This window comes from Epinephelus moara, chromosome 14 (assembly GCF_006386435.1).
Source record: "Epinephelus moara isolate mb chromosome 14, YSFRI_EMoa_1.0, whole genome shotgun sequence".
Classification (NCBI taxonomy): Eukaryota; Metazoa; Chordata; class Actinopteri; order Perciformes; family Serranidae; genus Epinephelus; species Epinephelus moara.
This window is the reverse complement of record NC_065519.1, coordinates 17,297,456-17,309,627: the sequence shown is the minus strand read 5'-3', so window position 1 is coordinate 17,309,627 and position 12,172 is coordinate 17,297,456. Positions and strand designations below refer to the sequence as shown.

General features: G+C 43.6%; 2 protein-coding genes across 3 annotated transcripts in view; one reads left to right on the top strand and one right to left on the bottom strand.

The window, feature by feature from the left end:
- The window catches only part of fancm (FA complementation group M), a 64,568-nt gene extending 61,129 nt beyond the window's left edge, over positions 1-3,439 (top strand). Inside the window, exons 20-24 of the mRNA XM_050061199.1 lie at positions 107-597; positions 720-813; positions 1,989-2,348; positions 2,463-2,752; positions 2,844-3,439. Of these exons, the coding sequence (XP_049917156.1) occupies positions 107-597; positions 720-813; positions 1,989-2,348; positions 2,463-2,752; positions 2,844-2,970 (1,362 nt within the window). The 3' untranslated portion in view covers positions 2,971-3,439. The remainder of the gene's footprint in view (positions 1-106; positions 598-719; positions 814-1,988; positions 2,349-2,462; positions 2,753-2,843) is intronic.
- Positions 3,440-3,581: 142 nt separating this feature from the next.
- On the bottom strand, positions 3,582-10,796 carry LOC126400494 (mitochondrial basic amino acids transporter). Of its 2 annotated transcripts, XM_050061221.1 has the most exons (4): positions 10,395-10,796; positions 9,028-9,071; positions 7,777-7,860; positions 3,582-6,458 (listed from the first exon to the last, which is right to left on the bottom strand). In XM_050061221.1, the coding sequence occupies exons 1-4, from the start codon at positions 10,426-10,428 to the stop codon at positions 5,688-5,690; spliced, it is 933 nt and encodes a 310-aa protein (XP_049917178.1). In that variant the 5' UTR covers positions 10,429-10,796; the 3' UTR covers positions 3,582-5,687. The 2 variants fall into 2 exon arrangements, with proteins under 2 accessions (XP_049917178.1, XP_049917179.1); XM_050061222.1 differs by lacking the exons at positions 9,028-9,071; positions 10,395-10,796 and adding an exon at positions 8,156-8,872.
- Positions 10,797-12,172: the final 1,376 nt, after the last annotated feature.

Below are 12,172 nucleotides of genomic sequence, written 5' to 3'. Positions count from 1 at the left end.
AATTTAAATAAAAAAACTCATTAAAAAGAAACCAAATACAAAGTAGTTTAATTAACATTTAGTCGAATTATTGACCCCAGTCCATGTTCCTAATGTTGGTTCTCAGGTGCCTGAAATGGATGAAACGTACGCAGAGGACAGCTTTGTGGTGGGAAGTGAGGTGGAGGAGGTGGAGAGCAGCGAGGAGGAGGATGAAGACATTGAACTTATGCCCGAGGACTCGTACGTGGAGGGGCGGCGGCAGTATGCCACCAGACGGCGTGTTTTCCTGCACAAAGCCCGAGCCGGGGCCGGCGCTAAGAGGACAGCTGGATCTCCACCAGTGCAGAGAGCCGGGGTGAAAACCAAGCGCACCCGTGTCATATGCATCAATGATTCTAGTGAGGAGGAGACAGAGGAGGCTGGTGAGAAAAGAAGTCTCACAACAGAAAGGGGTGTTGCTGACACCTTGTGGCCAAAGGCGGTACAGCAGGAGCCCAGCAGGCCTCAGCAGCAGCAGAAACCTATCTCCTCCTCATCTTCAACTATAGCCTCCAAGGTCTCATTGCTGAGCAAGGCACAGAGGGGCTCAGTGACAGAGAATCAGCAAAAGGAGAGGTAAAGAATTTCTCATATGGTAGCACACACACACACACACACACACACACACACACACACACACACACACACACACACAAACATCCATCTGCCAATAGAGCATCATTTTCTCTCTCCCGCAGGTGCCGCCAGAGGTTAGAGATTCAGCACCTGCTTTCTGATGAACTAGACTTTGTAGAGTCTGAGTTGCCTTCATGCTCCAAGAAACAACCACAGGTACAAGCAAAGACAACACACATACACACACCTATACAGTCAGAGTAAGACACTGAGATGTTCATGGACCCTCTTCCCGTGTTTTTTTTGTGCCTAAGTGACTAACGTGGACAACTGCTTTTGAAATTTGTCCAGTGTAGAGTGAGGGGACCGCAGCAGGCAGCCGCTAACATGTCCTCTAATTAAAAGATAAAATGAGTCAAAATCAAGATAATAAATGGGCATTAAATCAGTGGTCCTATATATGCTTTCCTATAGAAATACGTTTTTAGTAGAGACTTATAGCCAGTGACTCAGACAGCCTTATATCCTTGGGCAGGTCATTCCAGAGTTCGGGGCCCTGGTGGCAAAAGCTCTGTCCCCTTTGGTCTTCAGCCTGGACTCTAGGACAAGCAGAAGACCTCTGCCCGAGGATTTCAAACTACGTAAAGGTTCATAAGGGACTAACAGGTCTGAAATGTAGTCTGGAGCCATGAAGAGACTGAAAAGTAACCAATGCGATTTTAAAGTCAATCCTAAAACAAACAGGGAGCCATGCAAAGAGGCTAGAACTGGTGTTTTTGGTTAAGTCTTGCGGCTGAGTTCTGAACAGTCTGAAGTCGTTGCTAGGTTTTTTGATTAAGACAGGAGTAAAGACTATTGCAATAATCAAGGTGCAAAGAGATAAAAGCATGTACAACAGTTGTTCAAAACATGACACCAAGAGTTCTTGCAACAGGTTTTATGTGTGACCAGTAGATGGCAGTATTTGTTTCGTGATATGTTGTGACCTGATTACAAGGTTTCTGTTTTATTAGAATTGAGCTGTGGAAAATTTAGCAACATCCAATTTTTGATATCATACAGACATATAGACGATAGACATTATGGGGACGTTTCAGGTTAAACAAAAAGTCTTACTCTTACAAAAAGGTCTATCTCTGTAGGAATCCTTTCTATAATGTCAGACACTTAGTGCTTAAAAACAAACACCTGTAGTGGACATGCTGGAGACCGCAGCCGTCTCACTCAACACTGGACCACTTTTGAGAATTGTTGTCTCCATTAGTCACTTAGACAGAAAAACAAAAGGGGATCTACACTCAAAAATACCCTTTAAACCAAACACATGATCACCTAAACATGCATTTAATCCACTAAGACTTTAAATTAACTACACTGAGGTTTTCCTCCAGGTCCAGACACCTCCCGCCACCTCCTCAGTTCCACAGACGTCCACAGCACAGGATCCACCAGTCAATGAGCCCCCTGCACCATCAGGGCCTGTTTGCATCTTGGTGGACAGTCGTTGCATCAGTAGTGGAGTGGAGCTGATGACCAGCCTCCGTCAGCGCCACGCAGTCACCATCCACGTCTGCTCATTAGACGGCAGCTACTTCATTGTCAGCAACCGTACGGCTGTGGAGAGGCACAGCCAATCGGATTTAGCCGCAATGCAGAACCGGAAACGATTGGTTGAGAGAGTGAACAGCTTGCAGGGGTTGTTTGAGCGTGTTTGTCTGATAGTGGAGAAGGACCGAACCAAGCCAGGTGAGGTTGATTTGATGACCTCACATTGAGCCAACTTATGTTAAATATGGGTCTTGTACTGTTTATTTTGTTCACAGCAAATTTTTAATCTGTTTTTTATGACAACCATCACAGGTGAGGTGTCGCGTCCGTTTCAGCGAACACGTTACTTTGACAGCACTCTGACTGCACTGGTGCGTACCGGGGTGCGCCTGCTGTGGAGCAAAGGTGCTGAGGAGAGTGCTGGCTTGCTGGCAGACCTGGCACAGCTGGAGCAGCGTAAAGGTCAGGGCATCAGTGTACCGCTGGAGGTCAAAGGGCAGCACAGGGAGCAGGCCCTGCAGCTCTACTTGAGCCTGCCTTCGATCAACTACGTCCATGCCCTCAGCATGAGCCACAACTTCAGGTCAATCGCCCAACTCATAAACAGGTAAGGCAAGAGTGTGTGTGTATGTTGTGGCACAACAAGAACAGACGAGCCTTATTCCCCCTACTCTCATCTTCTTTTGTTCCTCCTGCAGCCCCATTGAAGCCATACAGAAGGGAGGCTGCATGAGCCGATCCAGAGCAGAGGAGATCTACCGCTTCCTGCGCTACTCGTGTGACTCCTTCTTTGTGAACACATCAAAAGCAGGAAACACTAGCTAGCAGCGTGGGAGAGAAACACTGTAGGAAAACCACAAACTGAAATCTACTCCTCCTTTATGTCTCCACTACTTTCTTTGCTTCATTTCAGTCTCACCAGGGACCAGAGGACTACAGTTACTATGCTATGTATAGTAACTGCTCTTTCTTAAGTTGTATCTCAATGCGAGGATCGTGGTTCAACCTTCTTGCACAATATTTGAAGGGGAACATCACTAAATTCAATTTATGTTATATAATACCACAGCTGTTTCCTTAGGACTCATGTATAGGCACGAATCCTGTCAGACGATGTGAAGGCAACACTGGGATCATAAGAACTTGACACTTGAATAACTTATTTTTTGTTGAAATAATGAACACTTGTTTACAAAGCTACTGTCAAAGACGTAAATATGGACAATATTTCTTTAATAAACTGCTATTTTTATACATGAGTGTCACAAAGTATGTGTGTGTTCCCTGAGAGATTCGAATGATTCTGCTTCAAGCCCCAATATAAGTATAACCTGCGATACCCATCTTTGACCACTGGAGGTCAGTCTTTCATTTAACAGAACTCACCCATTCATCCATTCTCATTAGTTTACCAAGAACTGTCTCTTCCAGAAAACTTGAGGGGAAAAAAAGATTTTTATTCCACCATTCTCTCAAATCACTACATAGCGTGCATGCTGCTTTGGTGCAATATAATGTACAGAAACGAGCACAGAACACGAAGGCAACATCACTTAAAGCAGCCTCTCTACAAAGATATCAACAATCATGCATCCTCCACCACACAAACCTCGACGAAATACACAACTTAAGTCTTGAAACAGAAAAATACTGGATTGTAATTAAGGAAAATCTAACCCCTAGAGAGATTTCACACCTTTAAACTTATAAAGGAGGACATGAAAAACAAAAAATTCACAGTATGTACATTACATCTTTGGACAACCCCAAAGCTGTTTCAGACCAGTTTAACATCTGCCACTCATTAAAGAGAAAAACAGCAGCAGCAGTTTAGAGACGTGGACATGTGTGCCGTCTACACGCAAGGGAAGTAACAGCTCCAGCAATGTTTAAACTTTGTGTCTCCTGGAGGTGGGTTGACAAAGGCATTTTAGTGCGTGACTGCAGCTTCAGTGTTTGACGTGGCACAGTTTGTGGTTTAAACCTGCAGATTTGAAAGCACCAGTTAACAGCTGTTCAAGTTCACAGAGGTCATGTTGCTTCAGGTGACACAGCGTGTGCCCTCTGTCAAATAATGACTGGCCGGGTTGACACTGAAAGAGAAACAGAGGGGTCCTATGCAGATTTTGTTTGTCTAGAGATTAGTGACAAAACCTTGAGGGTCAGATTTAAAGACAACTGAATCAGTGGCTTGTATTTCAACATTTGTGTGATGGTAAGCATTGTTACAGGTGCGTAAACATAAAGAAATGTAGAAATGCGCTTTTGTAAACACACAAATAGCAGCTTTATCAAACACAGACGAAATCTGCAGCTCGAAGTGTTAACGTAACAGGAGCTATTCCTTCCTCTGCCTCTAGGCGGCTCACGTTAGTGTACAGAACTGGTCTGACAATGACACAACTCCTTTAGAGGCTGTGAAGCCCGCTAAATATTATGCTCCTATCTATTGACAAGAAGTGCGAGGTTTAAAAACACATTTTGGATTTTAAAAAGCTCATCTTAAACATGCCATCAGTTTCGTTTGACACCGAGACAGAATCTCGCGTTAGTGGGACATTTTTTTAACCGTACATGTGCTCATTAGTATACTATAAGGTGCTTTCTTTGGACACCGTACGATATCCAGGACAAGAAGATCAAAAACAGTATCAGATTTGGTTTTAGATGATGATTGTGTCGTATAATTAAATATTTTAAATTAAATTGTTTCACGCGATTATCTCGTGTCCGACTGTATCAAAACCATGTTTATGTCATACTGCAATGGGCCTGTAACATTTTTCACCAATTAAAACGGAAGACAGCATCCACACCTTGAGTCAAATCCCCATGACTTCTCATAGGAACGTTAAGGTACATAAACAGTTTCAACCTCAGGAAAAGAATCAAACAATATCTACATCAATGTACACATGTAAGGCTTTCTTTGTGTTTGTAACTGTTGCGATAAGATGCTGAAGTGCTGTGTTCACACTATGTGGAGGTAAATAATGAGGGGATGATTTGACCTGGCACCACAGAGAGAATATAATATATAAAATTAATAAAATCCTCACATGTACTTCAGTGATTGACGTTTGCGAAAAGGGACAGTAAAAAAAATGCATTCATATTCATTAACATGCCAAGGTTTGAATACTCCAATGGCTGTCAACATGAATTCCATGTATACTCCATGATGACCCGAACGCAGCATTAAATATTAAGTGTTTCTTTTACTATAAGTTGTAGGGACATCTGTAACTGTCACTGCACATTACAGTAAGTTTCCTTAATTACTTAAAAGTCAAGAAAGTGTGTACAAAAAAACCCAAGGACTTTTAAAAACCATAATATTTACAAGTGCAGCCTTTATCTTAAAATATATATTATTTAAATAATACATGTGGTCACTTGGCTGAAGCTCCAAGGGCTTACCTCTCTGATTATGGACACCTGTTAACAGATCATAGACCTGCATGAAGCTGCAAATTTCATCTATACTACTGTATATAGATTTGCTGATGACTGTAGTAATGCTCACTCCGCTGCATGATGGCTCACATGCTGGTTGGCTGCGTCTGTGGCTGCAGCGGCTGCAGCTGCACAGACTGCGGCTCAGAGTCCTGAATGCTGCACTCTTCTCCTTCACGCATGTACATTAAAAATAGAGTCACTGTGGCGAACGTGGTGGCGTTCACTGGAAATGCGCGGAGCAGAGTGGACGTGAGTCCACGTGTGAACACCCGCCACCCCTCTTTCTTTAGACTCTGTCTGACACAGTCCATGATGCCGCTGTACTGGTTCACACCGCCCACCCCGTCCGCCTGGAGACGCGATTTGATCACATCCACAGGATAAGTGGAGATCCAAGAAGCAATGCCAGACATTCCACCAGCAAACAACAGCTTGGGGATCATGTAAGGATCCTCTGGCTCGCAGCCAAGGGAACGTGTCCACATGTCGTAAGCGAGAAAGTACACACCGAAACCAGGTGTCTCGCGCACCAGAGTGGTCACCATGCCACGATTGATACCTCGGATTCCCTCCTTTTTGTAGATTCTCACCAGGCAGTCCAGGGAGTTCTTATACAGCTTCCTCTTTGACTTCTTCTCTCCAGTCCCCTGCATCTGCATGCGTGTCTTGGCCAGCTCCATTGGGCAGCAAATCACACACTGGATGGCTCCGGCAGAGGCCCCAGCCAGGAACTGGTTGAGAGGTGTGTCGCGGCCAAGCTTGCGCATGGCGTTGCCTTGGACGCCAAAAACTATGGCATTGATGAAGGTCAGGCCCATCATTGGAGAGCCGATGCCTTTGTACAGACCGAGCATCTGCAGACACAAAGACAGATTACTGGGACCAGTGAGGGAACACCATTGTGATGCATTAAGAACTTTACAGAGCCCAGCAGGTAGAAAACTTTTAGATCATTTGCAGGGATGCACGAGACTGGACTTTTGCTGATTTGCAGATATTTTCCAGCTCATTTAGGCCAATTGCCGATTCTGAAATCTGCACATATTTCTTTCCACCTAATGCAGAGACATTTAAGCCTCTCCTGTGGTTGAATAAACATATTATTATGCCTGCTCCTTTTGTAATGGCCCACCGGCAAATGTAGACAAAAAAAAAAGTGGATTTCTGGCTGATGCTAATATTTCATTTTAAAGCCTTTATCTGACGATAACGAAGATGTGCAGATGTTAAAGGGCATCTACATTCATTTGTGCGCACAATTTAGTTATCAATTCCCAGGAATTAATCCAGACCAATACACTGGTTTGGCTCAATCAAAACATCAATACATATTGTCATTTTTAAGACAGACAAGCTTTTATTTTGAAAGTCCCATGGCATGTCTGTGTCATCATGTCCAAGCCAAGCACACCTCCTTCCTAAACATTCATACAGCACAAACAGCCTTGTGCCAGGCAGATAACGTTTAGCAGCCAAGAAAAAGACAATGAGGATATTCACTGACATCAACTCACATCAATCAATTCCAAATCATACTGTGGCAGATTTTGTGATATCAGCAAATATTGTACTGTTGTCCAAATAATCTATATGACATTGTATTGTGTTTAAACTTGTAATTTGCACCCCTATTGCAGAATCAAATATTCTTCAAGCCTGCTGATTCCTTTCAGCCCTTACAAATAAAATGTGGCAATACTGACACCCGTCATGTAACGGCTAAATAAAAACAGCAGGATTTAAACGTCTAAATCAAGCTGAAAACTACTTAACATTTTCATATTGTACAGCGTGAGGAACACAATCCAATACCTCCATGTGAAACAGCCACGAGGAATTGACTGAGACCAAGCATACTCCGCTCAAATGGCACCACGTCTGCAGCTTAATTTAGCGCATGCAGGAATAAGGTACTCACTGACCCTGGCTAAGAGACACACCTCCGCCCCCTTTCACCCCCAACACCCCATGTTAGGAACATGGCTGATGCCTGCGTTTAGAGATGGGACTGTAATCGGACACTTTAATCAGCGCGGTGAGCATTCTCAACTTTGGCATAGTCGCACATGGTGACAGTTACGCATGCTACTTCACAGCCATGATATGTTAAGCTGCAGCCTTCGAAAGACAATAAACAAGTAAAACATTAAGAGGCACTGGTCACAAACTCACCGACTCCTGGCGTATGATTGACTGGAAGCAGTGAAACGTCCCACGGTACAGAGGTTTGTCCACATTTTGAACTTGAAGCCTCACCTGTGGATGACAGCCCTCATGTTTAAGTCATGTGATCAACAACAGGACCACAGATAATACAAACCACATATTGTATTATATACAGGTTGAAGGGGGAACAAGCAGGCAACAGAGCTTTGAAATGGTTCTTTCAGGGGTAAAAACAAAAATGCTAAGGGGTGCAACATGAGGGAGAAAAAAGATTTACCGAGAATGTATAAAAAACAAAATGTCTTCTGTGCTTTATATTTCTATAACTCAAGACAAGACATTGGGTGAGAGGAGGAAAAAAAATAAAGACCTTGACCATACTTACTAGGTCACATTCCCATGGAGAGGTTGTTTATTTCTCCCTCTCATCTACAACACAGTGACACTGTTGCTGTTAAAAAGACAGCCTCCCCCTCAGCTCAGGGAGACATGACAATAAAAGCAGGGTATAAAAGAGCTACAACCAAACCACTCATCATCTCTGCGCGCCTCCTAAGTGGATGCTGCAGTTTTAAACAGTTTTGTGCTATAGCTAAAACTTCCTTGCCTCGTCTTTTCAAATAAATCAAGTGAATGATTAATGACAGCAAACTATGGTTAATTAATTCACAGAAATCATAAAATGCGACGTCAGATAATCAAACACGTATTGAGGAAAATCTTTGTTTTACTTTAACTAACAAGAAGCTACAAGCCAAAGGACTACTACATAAACACGTCTACTAACTTTAGTGCCCACGATACTTCTGCTATTTCTATTAGGGAGTGCAAGAGTTATTCAGGAAAATGGCAGTAGCAATAGCCTAAAATAAAATGACAATTTTATTTAAATCCAAAGGGAAGTAACTTTACTGAAGTTAAGAACAGCAGCTTATATTTAGTACTTGGTTGCTGATGAATACTGACATTTATAGGAATGGCATGTGAGTAAGTGAGCTGTTTAGAATTAGAGAAATACACATGTAAAACAAGTCAAAACAAATTCACATGTCTTCAATACAGTAATATCCCTACAGTAATCAATATCCCATTCCTCTTGCTCAGTTACCTCATTCCTAGTGTAGGCTGACTGTGCAACTTTAGATTACCTGGGTTCAAATTCAACAGAGTGGTCTGACTCGCTAAAGCACAACGTCCTGGATCATGCCATTGCCTAACGTGAGTAAACAGTGAGGAGGATGGAACAGATGCACCCACCTTCACGGTGTCGAATGGATGTCCGACCAAAACACCAGCAGCACCTGAAAAACAAGAGACAGGACTTAAAATCACATACGATTTATGATGATAAAACAAATCATTTGCTTATAATCAAGCGGCGATCTCTCCATATCAAACAGCCCGCCCCCCCTGAGATGGAGTAAAATAATCAGCTGGTCACTGCACTGTACCCTGTGACGAAAGCTTGACAGTGCCTTGTCATGTCCTGTCCTTGACCGAGCCAAAAATCCATTATACAACGGTTAACTTCTGACCGTGTCATATTAGGACCTGTGAGCCAATCCATCATCAAAAGCATCTAATCGTCAAATGTAACACACTGACACCTCATTGTCCATGACCTTGCAACTTACGCACACATCATTACTGATACAGCAATGTTGATTATTTATTAAGTGTTGTGGTGTGGCATTACTGCATGGATGTTTATAAAAGTGTGTTGCAATTCTAATGCACTTGTTTTGAGCTTATGGTTGCATAACCTCTGGTTAAACATATCGTGTGGTAGCTTGCATTGGGACAGACTTTGCTATGCATGAATCAGCAAAGGGATAACTAAATAGTATAGTGTTGAATCCAGAGTAGCTTTAGGCAAATATGACTGACTATTATGTGGACATATATACTAAAACTCTTGCAGCAGGCTCTCTGGGCATGTTTAATCACCCCCAGGGACCTCTGGAACTATCTGGAGTCCTTGATGTGTTAAAGTTTGGTAAGATCTGGCCTTGAGCTGAGACAAAACAGCTGACAGATTCCCAAGGGTTTGGGTTGAGGCGATTGTGAGCTATCTCCAGACAGGAGGGCATGAACTCCCTTAACTTAAGGTTACTCCCTCAGGAGGAATGATAGGGGTTAACTCACGATGATTCATATCTGATGATAAAGAATCATGAGGAAATATGATGCCACTATAGATAAAACCTTCCCCTTTATCATTTTAGGTTTAGCTGGGCAAGTTTAAATCACATTAAAGTGTTTTTAAATGGTGATGATGCTCCATAATGCACAGAATATAATTACCACTCCCTATGCGTCAGACAGGTATGGAATGCAGCTTCACCAACGTACATCCGGGATTTCCCCATACATTTAGCCAAAAACTAACCTTAATATAAAGTAAAGTTGTGATTTTAAGTCTCTGATTTGTCGTTGCAGTTTGTTTACATGTTTCTCAGACGTGGCAGCTGTGGACAAATCACTACCTTTACAGCCATAGCTGTCCACGCGCTGCCAGACGATGGGGAAAAAAACGGAAAGCTGGCTAATGCTAATGCTAGCTCCAACTTGTTAACCTGGCCAACGCTGCTGCTAGCTAATATCAATCCCGGCTAACGACTTACCTCCTACGCAGCCCGCGGCGAAGTCCAATGCCATTCCCTCGCGACTCTAACGGTTGAAATTTGTCAAGCTAGCTCGGTGGCTAAATTGAACGTCACAAGCCCTTTTAGTTGGGTACTTTGTTAGAGATGTTCCGGAGTTTTCCCTGAACTTGGCAATTTACAAACTCCGGCTTGGTGTCGAGCCAAGCTGGTTATCTCTAAGCGATATCCTCTTTGAGGGTTTCAGACGCTGCTGATGCTGAGCCAACGAAGATTTGCTGCGGCTAATGATAACCACTCAGACACGGAGCGTGGAGCCTGGCTGAGACTGTGACAGATGTATTTTGCTGATGTGTCCTCACGCTCACTACTAGAAGCGCCCTCTCTGCCAAAGCTTTCTATTTCTGGTGGAGGAGGGAGGCGGAGGTTCAAAGTAGAAGAGAAGGAGTGTGTTTGCCCTTTTTGAAGGCAGCCCAATCGGATGACTTGGAGGTAGACAACTCCCCTAGTGGGTGCTGTCCGCCCCTCGCACCTATTGGCTGCCGCCTTATTGGGGAGAGCACTAGAGGAGAGTTTGAAACTATCAAGGCCGTCAAAATCAACAGTGTTATCATCGTGGTGGTCGTCATCAGCATGTGTGAGTGTCCAACAGGGAGGCTTCAGCTGTGATTAGATAGACATGTGCAGAGCCAAATTCAGGACACATCAGCATAGGGGAGACCGGGGCTGGTTGGCACCTTGTCACACTGCTATTTCTGCTTCTTTAAAGGTTACAAGTGCAGGATTTAGGGGGGTATATTAGCAGAGATTCAATAAATCTTTTGTCTATAACCACCTTATCTCTCAAGACAGATTCTGCAATTTACATTGTAGAATCTGTGGCAGCCCTGTGTGAAAGACAACTACAAAAGGGGGGGGGGCTTTGGGGTTGAACATGCTGCGCTTTAGCCAATCACAATGGCGGGGGCGGGGCTGAGACGTGCCGGTGTCCCCAGGAAATGTGTACCTATAGACAGAGCAAGCTCCGCGTCCATGGCGACTGCTCCACCCAAAACGCCGTCTCGTCAACGTGAAAAACATGGACAACAGCACAATAATACAAGCGTTGTGTATCCACCAGCACACCTTCCACTCCTCATGACAGGAAAAAAAGGGCATTAGCGGCAACGTTTTTATACTCTGAAAGAAGTCCTGTCAAGACATGTCTGCAGTTCGAAATGGTAAGGTTTAGTCTTAACACTTAAGTTAACTTCATCGTTGGTTAGTGGTAATTCATGTTATAACGTTACCCAACTCTAACGTTATCCCGTTAACATTAAATTTAACGTTATGTTGACCAAAACAATAGCGTTCTCGGGCCATTTTTCAGGGTAAATATTTGCTAACAGCGAGCATGCAGTTGGCCAAGATTGATAAATCAAGCTTTTCCCAAAGCCAGTTGGCAGACATGCCAAAACATTGCGTTCCTCTAATAAATACCTTAAACAAAGGCGCTGCAGAGGTTTTAAATTTGCAACTTTATGTAGAGCTGCAACTTCCGCGAAAATGTTGTCGAACTGCTCTTCTGAAAGATCCATGTTGTTTACCGCCGTTTGGTTCGAGTTGCAGGTAGGAGTGTAACTTTGGGGGCACCGCTGGAAGTGAAGGGGGTAAGCGATCCCCGAGACCCCTGCACTTCCGTTAGTCGCCAGTTGCCTCCAGAGGTAAAGGAAGGCAAGGCAAGGCAAGGCAATTTTATTTATATAGCACCATTCATACACAAGGCAATTCAATGTGCTTTACAAGAGAAATACGTTAAG